Genomic DNA, 16,766 nt, shown 5'->3' with positions numbered 1-16,766 from the left:
TGGCAATCGGCAGTTACATGTGGCATCTAGGCCTGTGGTAGCATTGTAGCAGCTAACAATAGCTAAAGCGGTGAGAGTATGATAGTATCTTAGCAGTTAGTATTGGTAGCTAGCAATTAACATTAATAGTATAGGTGAATCTAGCTTTATTGTCTTCTTCTGTTCCTCTTAGCAGGTAGCGGTTAGCACGTAGCATTAGCTAAATGGTAGCATCGGAACTGTATTGTCTTCTTCTGTTCTTCCTAGCGGTTAGCATTAGCATTAGCAATAGTTAAATGGTAGCATCGGTACTGGGCACTACCTGGAGCATCTCTGGGTCAGTTGAACGTGGCGGTGCTGTTTGGATTGTGTAGGAGCAGTGTGAACTGGCACTAGGGGGGGTGACTCTGGGACGCCGGAGTTCACTGCCTAACCTCCTGGAGGTGTAGTGGGACTAAGTAGGCGAAACACTGTTGAAGGGAGGTTTCCACCTGATGACCCCCAGAGACGTGTTAGGAATCACTGCTCTTTGGCAGGTATAGAGGCAGATTAGAGCTCCAAGGTTCTTCACTGAGAATGAATCCTCTTTTTGAGCACAAGTATCTTGTGTTTAAATTAACTGTACCAAACACCGATCAGCTGCTTTCTTCAATAAGCCTGGGCTTGGAAACCACGTTGTCAGTGTTCATTGTTGAGTTTTGGCTTTAGGGATGATTGAATAGAAGGAGCAGGACAAGTAGACCTGCATCTTCAACCTTTTTTTTTAAATAAAAGACAGTCAGGAGGAGAGTGATGATGATAATAACCTGAAGGATAACAGAACTTTCAGTGCTTTAAAATAATAACTGTTTGTAATAAAAATACTATGTAAATATATTTAGTTGTAATGCTTTTGTTCATTTTCAATTGAAATTAAATTACATGTTTTCTACATATCCTATGAGATTTTATTTTCTCTTATGAGGTGGATTACCAAAACACTCCATCCATCTGCTCCTGGTCCGGCCCCCCTGTCAAAGTTTAGAACCCTTTGTGGCCCACAAGTCAAAAAGTTTGCCCACCCCTGGCTTAGGACCTGTGCACATCAGCTCTGTGGGGTCGCTCTGCACATCTTCAACATGAGCCTCAGTCTGGAGAGAGTTCCAGCCCTGTGGAAAGCTTCCTATGTGGTTCCAGTTCCAAAGACTCTGCATTTGATCACTGACAGACCACAGCATGTGAGGGTTCAGGACTGTGTGTCGGATGTGGCAGTTTGCAGCAGACACAACACTGCCAAGTATTATTGTAATCTCTCACTTTTAGTGGCACGAGGCAACGCAAGAGCCACTCGCCTCTATAGCTCAAAGAGCTATAACCTGCAGCTCTGAGAAAACCCTCACAAACTATATATCAAAATGTGCGGCTCGATCGGGAATGGTGTGCTATGTCTTTTATAGCTCTTTCGTCAATAATTCGCAAAGTTATAAGCAAAAAACTGTGAAGAATTTCCCATAAGAAATGAATGGGAAATTTCCTCAAATTTCAGCCTTTTTCAGTTGTCCGCTGCTTCGCCATACTTTCTCCTAGAGCAGGCATGTCCAAACTATTCCATAAAGGGCCGTGTGGCTGCAGGTTTTCGTTCCAACCAAGGAGGAGCACACCAGGCCAACCAATCAACATCAAGGGATCCCTTAGTTATCAGCTGAAAAGGGAGATCAGCTGATTAAATGAGTCCAGCCTGGTGCGCTCCTCCTTGGTTGGAACGAAATCCTGCAGCCACACGGCCCTTTATGGAATAGTTTGGACATGGCTGTCCTAGAGACTTCATTCAAACCTTAAAACGATAATGTTGTCGGCTCAAAATAAACCTTGGCTCACTTTTTGATAGCTCTTACGGTTTTCGATCCCTGACCATCTGAAGACCATAAAGTTTCTCAAAAAATGCTCAGAATTTCTGCCCCTAAAGTGGGTGATGTCATCAGCTAGAGTGCCAGAGGCAGTGAGAAATCGCCTGAAATTTTTTTTTTAATTGCCATAAACTGCAAACGGTGAATAGGAGACACATAATTTGTGGTGTTAAATTGTCCAGAAAAGAGTAGGAAGCATATCACTCGTCTCACCAGTTGTACACCTGTAGGTGAACATGTTTGACCAAGACTGGTGATGGAAAACACACAAAAAAACAATAACAATAACACACTAAAGCAAAGAAAAGTGGTCAGAGCTGCTGGTTTTCGGGGCTGTGTTCAGTCCCGATCCAGCCATGTTCAGTGGGAGACTTCTGAGCCTGGTTCCTTGGTCTGCTGTGTAAACACCAACAATCTCCTGGTGGTCTGATCTCTCGGTCGGGGCAGACTCTAGTCAGGTAATAGGGCCACTGGCTGCACAACTTACTGAGCTAACTAGCTAACAGCAGCTTGTAGCTACAACCAAAGATAGCTACGGCAAAAAGCAGCAGTTTGCGGTTACTCTGGCGATGTGCCACGCCCTACTTGTATGAAACAACCTTTGACAGGTGGCAAATTTTTACACATTATACTTTTAAGGCATATGGCTAAATGAAAACCCATATCTGCCCCAACAGGTCAACTTAGGATTGCACACATCACAGTACGCAAAGATGACAATCTTCATTGCTCTCCAAACAGTTGCCAAACACAGACTTCATCTGCACTGACTGCAGTTACACCTAGAGACCCTCTTCTTTTCCTCCAAAAAAAAGGGACACACATGTTGAATGCAATGCTATTACTTAATCACTTCTCTGAGTGTTAGATGACTTTTTTATTCTTTTCTATGTTAGAAGTTTGCTATTATATAAACTAAATGTGACAAGATAAATGCATGATAAATCATATATGGATAAGAATTACAAATAAATATGGAATATTTAGTCAAATAAAACATTGCTGTGATCTAAGCTGCTGCGTTATTGAAGCCAAATTATTTACCTGCTCATAATAGCAAAAGTGCCAACTATTACCAGCATAGCAATTCATTAGCATTCCAGTTTCTAATCAAATGTGAAATTGCACACTATCCTGTAGGCACATTTTGCAATTTGGGTTTCTCTCAAGAGAATTTGTCTTCAAGGGTCCTTTTTATAAGCTTTCAATACTTTAAGACTCCAGAGTATGAAATGAGCTACTCAGTGTTGGCAAAAGTACATACTTTTCTGTAGCGATTGACCAACATCAGGTTAAGTCATTGACAGCAGTCCAGCAATGACTGACTGGACTCTGTTTTCAGGATTGACAAACCGAAGGCCTTATCCCTGCTGCTGCACACTGCTGACATCAGTCACCCTGCCAAGCAATGGGACCTCCACCATCGCTGGACCACATCTCTGTTGGAGGAGTTCTTCAGACAGGTAGTCACCAAAATGCTTTTCACCTACTTCCTGCTTTACTGGCCTGGGGCCTTCTAATACAATACAATACATTATAGAGGAAGAATGGGCCAGTCCGTTTTGATACCAATGTTCTAATGGTGCCAGTTCAACTGAAGCCTATTGGAAATGCATGGAGAAGCATAATAAATCCAACATGTCTACTGCATATGAAGACATGCTTCTACCAAAAGAAAGAACACACCCCCACCACCATTTATTAATTTGCTGTTAATCTTCAACAGTTTCCAGAGATGATTAAATGCATGCTTCATAGGGCTCATGGCGAGTCAAATGCTCAACATGGCAAATAAAAAAAGTGAAGTGTCCCTTGAAAATATTAAGTCTAAGATAAATAAATATTGTTAACAAAATCTACCTGGTATTGTAAGCAATCTCTGCCATAATAAAATGAACAGAGGTCCTGTAATCGCATTTTGTCTGGTGTCCTGCAGTGGCTAATCTATATAACAACTGATCACCATATTGAAAACTGTGAGTCATGATTTCTACCGGCTCTAGTGACAAGTAGTGACAAGCTCAGAATGACAATTTGTGAATCAGTTTTAAAATTGTGTTTTTCATGGGGACTATTCCTGAGGTGTAATGAGCATTTCTGCCACAACGAGATGTCCAATATGGGTGCAAAAACAAGGTTTCTGACATCAGCAAGATGCCTGTGAATATTCTCATTCATCCAGGTCATTGTAAGCTTTAGGGCATTCAATCGTTCGCAACTGGACCTCGCCAGTTTGTCTGAGTAAGAGAAGCCATCTATGTCAAGGTTGAAAAACCATCTCTGAACAGAGGGGGAGGTCTAAGACACCACCTATCTCCCAGATACAATGCTGTCCTTTCATCTCTCCCTAAGAGATTCAAAGATTTAGCCTCTGAAAACAAACAACAAAGCCATTCACACATGGCTCCAGGAGCCTCCCAATGACAACAATGGGACACTAACGAGGCTAACGACTGTCGTTGACACCAAAGGGTTGCACCCCACCCCGCCTTAATGGGGGGATTGTTTGCCTCACAATAGAGTGATACCATTCTTGTTTTTTGTGGGTTGGTCTCACTCAGGGGATAAATACTTGAACCCAACACCATTGCATTGGACTAGAGCTGTCCTATCTAGTCTGGTTGCGTACGAACTGATGAAGCCTGCTCGGATGAGAGGCGAAACGTCTTCTAAGACAAACTGACGAGGTCCAGTTGCGAACGATTGAATGCCCTAAAGATGACATCAGCAACAGAGTAAGAGTATGCATAATAGCATTTACAGTTGCATGGCCTAAAAACTGCCCTTGATGGTTGGTATTTGGTGTAGTCCTTAATAGACCTTATCCAATCATGTCTTGTTCTGTTGTTCAAAAGCATTACATTTGTTTGGCTGTAGGCTTGTTGTATCCAAAAAGCACGGGGCACTAAGCAATTGTAGTTATATTTTGATGCTTAAAGAGAAGAAAATTATATTATGTGTAAGTGAACCCCAAGTGTACCTATGCTAACAGTACCATGTGATGTTGAATTTGTTTTCAGGGTGATAAAGAAGCAGACATGGGTCTACCTTTCTCCCCTCTCTGTGACCGCAAATCCACCATGGTGGCCCAATCTCAGATCGGTAAGATACAGAAATAATGCTGCTAAGACTATGAGGTTCTCTTGGATTTGTCTTTGGTTTATTCAATACCAGAAATCTAGTTAACTTATATGTAGTCCTGATAGTGTTTGTTCATCTAGAATATGGATAAAAGCAATTTTACATGTTTAAGTGTAACAGATTCTACAGGTAAAACTACAGTTCTGTGCATCTGAATCCATTATTTTATTGAGTGTCTTGGGAATCGATCTTGTATTTTGTTCCTGTTGGAATCTAAGATATAAAATAATGTAGCAGCTAAAACATGGTAATAAAATAAAGTATAGAGTAACATGTAATGTTGTAGTAGCCTGGTGAGTGAGTCAAATGTAATATATTAATAAGAAAAAGAATCCAGTTCTGCTACTTGCTGATATGAACCACGAGGTACCTAAAGTTGCTAACTCTCTCCAGAGAGAGAAAATGCTTCATTGCATTGCCAAAAGCTCTCTGGAGCATTCCTTGACTTTGATTTTTTATCCAAATTGCCTCAGTTATATGCATCAGTTGCCGTTGCCAAGGCCAGGCATCAAACCGCCACCCTTTTGACAAAGTCGATAACTGCTCTACCTCCTGAGCCACAGTCGCCCCTATTTTGATAACTCCACACAGCTTGTCCAGTGCTTGGCTGGTGCTGGGGTGTGATTGAATTTACACCACTGTGCTCCAGTTTCGGGAATAGCCCATGATCTCTACGCCTGACCACCACTGGCTGTTCAACATTTGCAATTTTTTTTAGATAAATGAGAAACAGTTGTGACTGACTTGTTTGACTGATGCTGTCTCATACAGCTTTGTTTTCATCTGACACTGCTGATCCAGCCTGAGGTCATCTAATGATTTCCAGTTCTTAAACCGAACGAAGAGCGGGTACAAAGTGATAATTTGGCATGGTTCCCGTTTCCTGCAGGATTTATTGACTTCATCGTGGAGCCAACATTCACTGTATTGACAGAAATGATCGAGAGGATTGTGACACCGCTCATTGAAGAGGCTTCTCACTCTGGACTGGCTGGCTTTAGACACTCTAGGTGACACACACAAGACTCTCATGTCCCGTGTGACATACCTGACGCTCATTTTGTTATATATTTCTGGCATTATCTTGAAATTTTAAAACAAATCCCACAAATCCCACCTATATACATCTGTTTTCAGTTTCTATGATGATGTTGCCTATGATTCAATCACAAAGTCACGAAAGTCTTTTATTCAGGTGTATTATGGAACTGTATTATTGGTCAAAACACAGTGGCATATGCGCAAAATCTGTGGTATCATCCTCTGGCACTCTAAACCTTGAGTCAATAAGCCAGTTCCATTATTAAAGGCCCCGCACACCCTCGCAGGTGATTGACTTATGATGTGTCATTATAGTTCTTCTCAGGACTGCCTGGGCATGTATGTGTTGACTGTTTTGACCTCACCCTGGTTGTAGCTGTTAGTGTGGAAATAATTATATCCTTACCATTCTTAATGATATATTGAGTTTGGCTTGACTTTACAGTATTAAGACTAGTATACAGTGTAGTATAGTATATATAGTGTTTAAATTAACGTTTATGGTATGTAGCATAGAACTGTAACATATCAAAAACACTTGCAAATTGCTTTAACAATTTTAACATTATCCTGACAATTGTTAACAATTGTGATTTTGTCAATGTGTGATTTCTATGACACAAAAACATAAAATATCCGTGTATAATTTCAACAGTAGATGTCAGTATGGTGCCATGAGATGAAGAGTGAATGAAATGACTGGCTTTTTACAATGAACCAGCTGTCATTACTTTGATAAATTTGTGAATTAGAAATTAAGAAGATATAGACAATTTATTTTTTAAGTTAAAACAAATAACGATTAATTTTATGTTTAGTAGACTATTTGTATTTGAGCTAGTAAAGAAATTCTGCCACCATTGTTGATGAAATTTGTATGATTCAAAGAGCTCTTTGAATATTACAAAACAACAAAAGGACATGACCTCTTCTACATTTGGTGCATGTAATTTCAGCATGACATGGTTATACTGTGAACAGCTTCACAGTGGATCACCACAGGACCCAGTTCCTTATTTGAAACAAAGACTACCACCTCTTTTCCCACCATACAGTCACTAATTAAACAGTCAGTGTACACCTGCATATGTATGACTGCATGAATGTGTATATATGTTTGTGATGTGTGCATACATGTCTACACTGTCCACAGTGTCAACAGTATTTGTGGCAGTGATGGAAAGCATTCCAGTGTGAAGAGTACAGTCTCGGACAGCAGCTGCTGTTTGACCACAGTGGACTTCAAGAGCTTCAAGGTCACATGGAACCAAGAGATTTGTCACAACAAGGAGACATGGAGGGCCCAAGCAGCAAAAGGTAGCCACACTGACCTGTTAATACAGTATGTGTCACAAGTCAGTCTTTACAAGGACAACATAGTCTTTCTCATATTGTACATTTGCCTGATAAAGACCTTACCTTTAACTTTGCCTTTACATGCCAATGAAGTTCCTTGAGCTTTAATCCAGAGTGCATATACTGCATTTTTTTCTTCTATAGATTATGTAAATTTAGAATTTTGATGAAATGTGATGGTAACTGTTGACGGTCAGATTAGTACAGCACAAAGGACTACAGAGCAGTGTAGTTATTATAAAAAGTTGATTTAGATAAGATAAGATAAGACAAGACATTGTTAATCTTCTTTTATAAAAGAACTATTAAAAAAATAGAAGAAAAAATATAAATTGCCACAAATCTAGAAAGAAGCTAGAAAGAATATTGAGGTAATTTTCAGTTTTAACAGAAAGTGCACATGGATTGAAACTGCACATGGTGGGTACGGATAAGTTTAGTCAAGTATTTACTCTATTGCACAGTAATACATATATATGTGTCACAATAGAAAAAAAGCATATATGCACTGGTTGATTACTTGAATGAAGAATGAAAAAGTTATATTGCACAAGATATTTCATGTATGTCATTGCAGGCTTAAGTAGGCATAAATCACACATTAGTGTAAAAACAGTCTGAATATAAGCCCAAGCAAGATTGCTTTATGTAGCCATAAAAAGACATAAAAAGTTTTTAACAGTACCCTACATACTACAAAGGACCTCATTCTTCTCAGCAGATGGCGGCGATTTTAGCCCTTCCAGTACAGGGCATCTGTGTTAGTGGATCAGTCTAGTTTATTGTTGAGGTGGCCACCCAGGTATTTGTATTCCCCCATGATCTCAATGTCCAAACCCTGGATGCACAGCAGTGTACTCTGTGGTATTTTCCTGTGGAAGTCTATCACCATCTCCTTAGCCTTGCTGGCTGGCGTTGATGTGCAGATGGTTTAGTCTACACCAGTCAACAAAGTTAGTGATGACTTCCCTGTATTCCAATTAATTCCCTTGTGATACACATCCAACAACGGCTGTATCATTGGAGAACTTCTGGAGGTGACAGCTGTCTCTGTTGTTGTCTGAAGTCTGATGTGTACAGGGTGAAGAGAAAAGGAGAGTGCACTGTTTCCTGCAGACCCCTGGTGCTGCAAACTACCACATCCAACGCACAGTGGCGAAGCCTCACATACTGCGGTCCGTTGGTAAGGTAGTCGACTGTCCATGCAGCAGTCTACTCCAGCCTCTTCCAGCTTTCCTGGCTGGACTGTGTTGAAAGCACTGGAGAAGTAAAAAACATGACCCTCACACTGCTCCCAGTGCTCTCCAGGTTGGACAGAGATTGATGGAGCAGATAGATGATTGCATCTTCCACACAAATGCCTCGCTGGGGTCCAGCTCGCTGCTCACCAGGTGACAGAGGTGGCTGAGTATAATCCTCTCCAAGGTATCCATCAGGTGGGAAGTTAAGTCTACCAGCCTGAAGTGGTTGGGCTCTCTGGGATGCACAGGAGGTTTTCCACAGGGCTGGAACTCTCTCCAGGCTGAGGCTCATGTTGAAGACATGCAGAACAACCCCACAGAGCTGATCTGTACAGTCCCTCGTGGTGGTGGGGACTGGGGGTAGAATCAAATCTACTGAAAAACAGATTCAGGTCATTTGCTTATTCCCGATCTCCAGATTCAGGGCTGCTGTCACTGCTATGGCCACCATCTTCTCACATGCCTAATGGTTGGCAGTTGTTTCTTCAGGCTATGATTAGAAAGGCCTGTGGGGGCCTGCCAGGGGGGGTCTGTTATACAACTTTATCGCGATGATGCAAGAACTCCCTCAGGAGGTAATGTGGCCTTAAGATAACAGCTAGCAGCTCGATGTCGTGTGCAGCACTGCTCCTTTACACTTATGTGCCCTGGGTTACACCATGTGTTGTTTACAAACATCACTATGCCTCTACCCTTCCTCTTACCACTCTCTGTTGCTCACAGATGAAATCTGTCCAAAGCAACATGGGGTACATCCCATTTCTCTTAATTGCATGTTTCCCTCACTTGAGAGAGAAATGAGATGCACCCATGGTGTCCGGCATGAGTTTATTCAGCCATGTCTCCATGAAGCACATGATCCAACACTCCTGGTACTCCTGCTGCAGTCTGGTTAGCACTGTCCATCTCATTAGGGAGAGATCTCATGTTCTTCATAATAAGAGACGGTATGGATGGTTTATACCTTCTTCGCTTGTCCCAGCACTTTGCTCCAGATCTGCATCCTCTGCTCTGTATCCTCATCTCTATGAGGATCTCCAGTCTTTCCATTGGGAGCACGTTCAGTTCCCGAGTGTAAACAATGGAGCCATGGCTGAATGGATCTCCTGAACTTGTGTTGAAAAGTTCAGAAAAGGGTAAAAAGCAAATCGCTTTTTCACCTGTTGTACATCCGTCAGTATGCATGAGAGATGAGTGATGGAAAAAACATGAGAAAAACACAAGAAAACACTGAACACAAGGAAACAAGGAAAAGTGGTTGAAGCTGCTGTAACAAGCTGCCACTCGTGTGGTGCCATCTTTTATGAACATTATTTTGTGTGTGCGTGTGTGTGTGTGTGTGTGTGTGTGCCCACACTTGTAGACCTGGAGGAAAATGGCAAGAAGGAAGGAGAGGAGGGTGGCCAGGAAAACAATAAGTCACAGCTGGAAAAAGAGTCCAAGAGAACTGATGACACACCCAACACAGGAGAGAAAGAGAGGAAAACAGACATGGAGGGACAGGAAGAGGTGGAGAACAGCAGGCAGCACGAGAAGCGCAATCTTAAAGAAGAAGAAGGAGGGGCTGCAGGCTCCCTGCTGGGATCAGGTCCAAATCACACCGAAAAGAAGAAGTCTGATGGCCACACAGGGACTCAGCAGTGGCATTGTAAGAATGGTATGCACCCCAACAGCCTTTTCATATGGACCCTGCTGTGGGAATAATTACACCCCAGCTAGCAAAATTCTGGAACATTTTCCCCTCTATTTGGTATTCATGTTATGCTAAGCAAACTGGCTGCCGACTGTAGCTTCTTATTTACAGACATGAGTGTAGTATCGATCATCTTATCTAACTTTCAGCAAGAAAGCATAGAAGCATATTTTCAAAAGTGTCCAACTTTTTCTTTTAAACTGAATGTCAGCTGATGTACAAAAGATCACTGGATCCTGGTATATCATACCCATTGACTGAGTTGTGTTCAAAATTACTGAGTGTATCAAAAAAGTGGGTCCTGCGGATACAATGCTAATCTGATTACTGTGTGTCTGAATAAATTGAAACAATGTAGTGAAATAATACTTTCATTAACTTTTTTGTTCTTTGACATGTTTTGCAAATAGTCTAAGAAATTACTCAGGCAAGACCTTTATAAGAAGTGAATGTTTTGCTTTTAAAGCAAGTCTCACTAAGGAGCTTTCTCCTGCAAAAATCTTGAAGCCGTACTGTATATAAGGTGATGCAAACTTGTAAAACACACACACTATACACTACACCATGTTTTATTGGCAGGTCTTAGTATTATCAGCCTGTTAAAATTACCTTTGCTTTTTTTTCAATATAAATAACACAAAAACATGAAAACATTAGAAAACACTTTTGAATAACTTCTACTAAAATCAGCAGCACAAAAGGCTACCACCAGGGAACATCAGGGAAGTGTTATCAAAATTACCCCCAAAAAAATGTTACTTCGTGTGGTTATGAGAATGTTTTGGGAATGTTTTGTTGACCAAAAACATTTGCACCACATTCTCAGAACATTGTGGAAAAATGAAAAGAAAAAGAAACCTGTAAGGAACGTTCCGGCAATGTTATTGGAACGTTTTTTGTTACCTGGGACTGTCACACCGTGGTGAGGTTTGTCTCGTCTTGGGGTTTTTGTCTCGTTATTTCCTGTTTTATTTTCAAAGTCTAACTCTTCTCTCGTTTCAGAGCACTTGCCCATCCTCCTGTGTCATCGGTGTGTCCGTCCTGATTACCCATTGTCTCCACCTGTTCCTGATTATCCTCCATGTGTTAAATAGTCTGCGTCTCCCTTGTCTTGTGCCAGTGTGTCTTAGTCCGAGAGCCGATTCACCCGTGCCTGTCTTTGTCCCATTCCCATAGCCACAGCATCTCGTCCACGTGTTCCATTGTCCTCTTCGTGAGTGTTTTTGGTTTTTTAAGTTTTATAGTTCAGATTTTGACTTTTTGTTTCTCCAAGTTAACCCGTTTTGTAGTCCCCATTAAGAGAGTTTTGTGTTGTTAGACTTTTTCATACTTAGCGTTAGAATTCCTCTGTTTTCTAAAGAGGGATTTTCATTTCGATAGATTTTCTAGTCAGGTTTTGTTTTCTGTTGGGAGCGACTTCAGTTTGTAGTATTCATCATAGTGTTTCTGTTATTTTGTTATCCTCTGCTAGAGCACTTTATGTTAGCCCTTTTCCTTTCTTAGTTTAGCATTATTTTGAATAATATTATTGTTTATATCTATATATATATATATATATATATCTTAGATAATTTTATAGACCCTGATTTCTTTGCTCATTGAAGAGGTCTGGGATTTCGTGCTAAATTAAGCTGTGATCATTTAAAGTCTCTGCATCTGAGTCCTAATTGTGTACCGGCCTGACAGGGACAGTGTAAAGAACCTTTACCCGAGAACTAAACTTGATTTTATGTGACTTTACTCCATTCCACTACATTTCAGAGGCACTTACTTTTTTATTAAATAACTGTACGTACTGTATTTGACACATAGTTACTTGTTACTGTGCCATTAAGATTTCACGTATATAAGCAGAGGTGCACACAGGTAATCATTCATGGTAAACAAAAAAGTTCAACTTCTTCAGTTGTTTCCAAATATGCCTTTTTGGACCAGGCAGCAACTGAACTGGGTCTGATTTTTTTTTTTTTGAACAGACAACGTTGTGAGTGGGATCACTCTGAGTGAACACTGTGAATAGTTGATATAGTGAAGGTGTTGCAGTCTAGTAGATCGCTTTAATGCAACATAAAACTCAACAGAAGAAGAAGACGGCAGCAACTGTCATTGGTCATCAATAAGCACATGTCACCTATGTCAACACATTTGACCCAATGAAGTCACCTTCAGTGAGAGACTATAAATGCAGTCCATTTACCATTTGCTAAATGCCGAAACAATTTAAGTGAAAAACAATGGCAAGCTCCCTGTAAGTTTTTCAGTCCACATTTCTTAAGGCTAGTAATGGGCGTTTATTAAGACTATGCTATGTAAGGGTGAGTCCCAAACACGATCTCCTGGTGCTCATCTGCATACATGACTAAAAATGTTATGTGCACCCCTGCATATAAGTGCATATCAATTACACTAATGTGATCTTGCCAGTTTTTGCTCTGTGCAATTACAGATACAGAGCTTTCCTACCTTGCAAAGTTGCTTTTTTCTTCAAGCTATGCAAGCTGCAAGCTACAAGACTTGATAAGACACACATACACCCACAGCTCAAAGCTATAGACTAGAAGACTAGACTGTGAATTTGTCCTAACTTAAACTTTGGTGTCCCTGCAGACCCTCAGTCTGACCGCCCTCCTATCCAGTACTACAAGAGACCCAGCTACTGTGCCAGGTCCTACCAGCTGGTCAGGTCAAAGGTCACTGAGATGCGACCCATTGATGCCAGGGGAAAAGCCAGGAGACTGCAGCGCATCTCCCTGCGTCGACGAAAGTGAACTTATATTATAGAGTTTGCCATCAGTGTAATGCTCCTATCACATGATAATCAGTTTTTGTTTATATTTGCATACTGAACCCTCTATTCCATCTATGCCATGATCGATTCTTCTCTGGTATAGGTCAGTGCTGCCTCGCTGTTGTAAAATACACAATGTACAAAAAATTAGAAAACTGTTATGTAGTTGAATGATTACACTGCAGTATACATTTAAAGGCATATGCATTGCTTCACTGCTTTTCCTCCTTTTTGTCCAGCTGGGAACATTTATGTGCTCTTAATGTATTTATGCTAATGTTTTTACAGCTCATTCTCATTGTGTGTTTTTGTCTGTCATGTTTAGGGCTGACAAGACTGATAATATCAAGGCACTGCTGAATTTTCCCGACTAATATTATAGATATTGATACTGAAATGCTCCTAATGATCTCAAATGATCTTGTCATTTCTCATCACAGTATTACCCGTAAGAACCATTATATGTAGAGTTGCCAGGTTTGTGTGCTTTCTGCAAAAACAAGTAAGAGAATGAGATATGGGGGAAACCTGACCTGATGATCTGGTAACCGGCTGTACTGCACATTGTCAGCTACCTGCAACACTGTCAGTAGTTTAGTAGTAGATTGTACATGGCTCAGGCAATGTTGCTCTGGCCAAAAGTTTGTGGCTACCTTAACATTGTATGCATGTGTGATAGTTAAACCATGGGCATTAATCTGCTGCTGTATCCTCAGCTATTTTGATTTCAGGTTTTCAATGTTGGGCCATTAGAAATGCACATCCTCTCCATCATACTGTTACTTGATATGTTCACCATTGACATTGAGCCATGATAAATCTTGCAAACACCCCCAAAAATTTGCCCTTGTCCATGCATAGGCTGCAGCAAAGAATTGGCAGGAAGTCATTGGACCACTACGCAGTAAGGAAGTGAGGTCCTATCTGAAGACCCACCTTGATGAGGGGACTACAGATAGCATTTTTTTCCTTCACCAAAAGAGCATGCTGACATGTAAATGTTAATGCAATAGACTTAATCTTTTTAAAATAAAATGGCAAATGTTTTCATGTTTAAGTTTTAGTTGTATCTTAATGCTTGGACAAGCTACATTTTTATATTGCATTTTTATTTTAAAATTTTAATTAATTTTTGAATAATGTCCACTTAAGAGGTTGAGTCTTCTTTTCATTCATTTTCCATTTTTTATATGTGGAAAGGACAATGGCAATTGGATTATTGTATTTTCATTTTTAAGCAAATAGCAAATAATATGTGGAAAATCAAAAAAAATCACAATGGCATTTTATACTTTGAAATGTACATTGTAATTTTAATATAGTCCCCTACTGGCTTTTATAAGTATGAATCCAATTAAATTCAAAATACAGTATTTTATTTGTCCCTCAAGGGACAATTCAAAGCAAGTGAGTGTGCAACAACACAACAGCAGCAATATAAAAAACTAAAACTAACCTAAAAAAGCAAACATGCCATATACAAGGATAACACATTGATGAGGATTAGTGAGTTTTAACACTGATGTTGGCTGATGTGATCTGGCTCACAGTCAGTGTTCCAATTCATCCCAAAGGTGGTGGATGAAGTTAAAGGATAACTTTCGTTTTTTACAACCTGGACTTCATTTGTAGCATTAAATACGACCATATAGACACCCAGACAACTTTGGTGGCATTTGGAGTCGTTTTGAAGAAATTAGCCACAGAAGAGCGGCGCGTATATCCGTATAATGCGAGTAATTGGGGCACCCGTGCGTAGCCTCTATGAACGCATAATCTGCGGCGAAACTCGTTCATATTCCAATATTTTGTTATGATATGCTGGCGCTATTCCCCTCTGAGCCCGTGGTGGCATGTTATCAACATCCAGTGTCTCTAGACAACTACTTTTGACGTGGATGACGTCATTTTCGAGCGCCGCGCGCTGCGAGCAACCAGCCACAACACGGCTAACTCTGCGACGGTCGGCTAGTTTAGCTGTAGTTTGCGACTGTTATTTTTCACAAAATGGATGAAAATTTTTCCGACTCTGAGGTGGTGGATGATGACTTTGTTTACGATGGACGTCCTTACCGTTTGAGCCAGAGTACACGGACGAGGAGCTCGTTGAAAGGAGGACGCGGAGGCAGAGAGAGGAACAGCGGGTCAAACAACAACAAACGGCTGCGTGTCCACGAGTAGACGGTAACTGGTGGTGTTCTTGTGGACAATGTTCATCGATGACAACAGAGGAGGATGTGTCAATAAACGTCTGTATCACAACACTGGAGGATTTCCGCGCAATGATAAACCGGGCTGTGGTGGAGACGTTTTTTCGTGTCCCTAAAGTGAACTGGAAGACCCAGCCAAAGCCTGCAGGACCAAGTGGGCAACTTCCGATTGAGTAAGTAGCTTACACACATGTATAGATTGTTTATTTGCCTTGGTTTTGTTTGCCAGAAGTTTATCATTGCGCAGAAATCCTCCAGTGTTGTGACACAGACATTTATTGACACATCCAGACGCGTATCTCCTGGCCGCAAGTCCTACTCTGAGCAACAGAGGCATTCCTCCCAATACCAGCTGTTCCTCTCTCTGCTTCCTCGTCCTCCTTTCAACGAGCTCCTCGTCCATGTACTCTGGCTCAAACGGTTAGGATGTCCATCGTAAACAAAGTCATCGTCCACCACCTCAGAGTCAGAAAAAGTTTCATCCATTTTGTGAAAAATAACAGTCGCAAACTACAGCTAAACTAGCCGACCGCCGCAGAGTTAGCCGTGTTGTGGCTGGTTGCTCGCAGTGCGCGGCGCTCGAAAATGACGTCATCCACGTCAGAAGTAGTTGTCTGGAGACACTGGATGTTGATAACATGCCACCACGGGCTCAGAGGGCCAGCATATCATAACAAAATATTGGAATATGAACGAGTTTCGCCGCAGATTATGCATTCATAGAGGCTACGTACGGGTGCCCCAATTACTCGCATTATACGGATATACGCGCCGCTCTTCTGTGGCTAATTTCTTCAAAACGACTCCAAATGCCACCAAAGTTGTCTGGGTGTCTATATGGTTGTATTTAATGCTACAAATAAAGTCCAGGTTGTAAAAAACGAAAGTTATCCTTTAACATCAGGGCTCTGTGCAGACCAGTCATTCTCGTTGTTCTTCCAGACCAAACTGGGAAAACCACCTCTTTATGGAGCTGGCTTTGTTTATGGGGACATCGCCATGTTGAAACACAAAACTGGAAGAAAGCATCACTGTGTGTGGAATTCCCTTTGTTGGACCAAAAATGCACTACAGTAAATGTCCAGGTACTTTTGGCCCTATAGTGTGGCTTTTTGTCCTTCTGCCAGTCCATTGTGTTTTCCCAACATTCACAATCACTGTCAGAGGAAAGCATCATCATGCTGATCAGGTTAAAGGTTAGACTGAAATACTGAATCTTATTTGCAATCTACAGCTTATTGACTGTCCTGCCTGTGTTTTCCTCTACACTTTTTGGGCTTTTAAGTGCAGTAACCATAAAAATGACCAGTATGAGTCCTTCTATGCAGCCATAAATCCTTAATTTGTAGTCTGAGACTTTTACATGTGGTATAACATGATATTTGTTGTCATGTTAATGATTTGGATGGACTACTTTCACTTTCAACACTG

At 41.1% G+C, this 16,766-nt stretch overlaps 1 protein-coding gene across 2 annotated transcripts in view; it reads left to right on the top strand.

The window, feature by feature from the left end:
* The window catches only part of pde1ca (phosphodiesterase 1C, calmodulin-dependent a), a 46,214-nt gene extending 33,109 nt beyond the window's left edge, over window positions 1-13,105 (top strand). Inside the window, exons 12-18 of one of the 2 annotated variants that reach the window (XM_041961525.1) lie at window positions 3,208-3,328; window positions 4,886-4,967; window positions 5,896-6,016; window positions 7,201-7,364; window positions 10,008-10,181; window positions 10,233-10,301; window positions 12,945-13,105. In XM_041961525.1, coding sequence (XP_041817459.1) covers window positions 3,208-3,328; window positions 4,886-4,967; window positions 5,896-6,016; window positions 7,201-7,364; window positions 10,008-10,181; window positions 10,233-10,301; window positions 12,945-13,105 — 892 coding nt within the window. Of the gene's footprint in view, window positions 1-3,207; window positions 3,329-4,885; window positions 4,968-5,895; window positions 6,017-7,200; window positions 7,365-10,007; window positions 10,302-12,944 lie in introns of both variants that reach the window. The other variant, XM_041961524.1, reaches the window with a different exon arrangement.
* The last annotated feature ends 3,661 nt before the right edge of the window (window positions 13,106-16,766 follow it).

The sequence above is a fragment of the Chelmon rostratus genome, chromosome 20, assembly GCF_017976325.1.
Source record: "Chelmon rostratus isolate fCheRos1 chromosome 20, fCheRos1.pri, whole genome shotgun sequence".
In the NCBI taxonomy this organism is placed as follows: Eukaryota; Metazoa; Chordata; class Actinopteri; order Chaetodontiformes; family Chaetodontidae; genus Chelmon; species Chelmon rostratus.
This window is presented reverse-complemented; position numbering and strand designations above follow the sequence as displayed.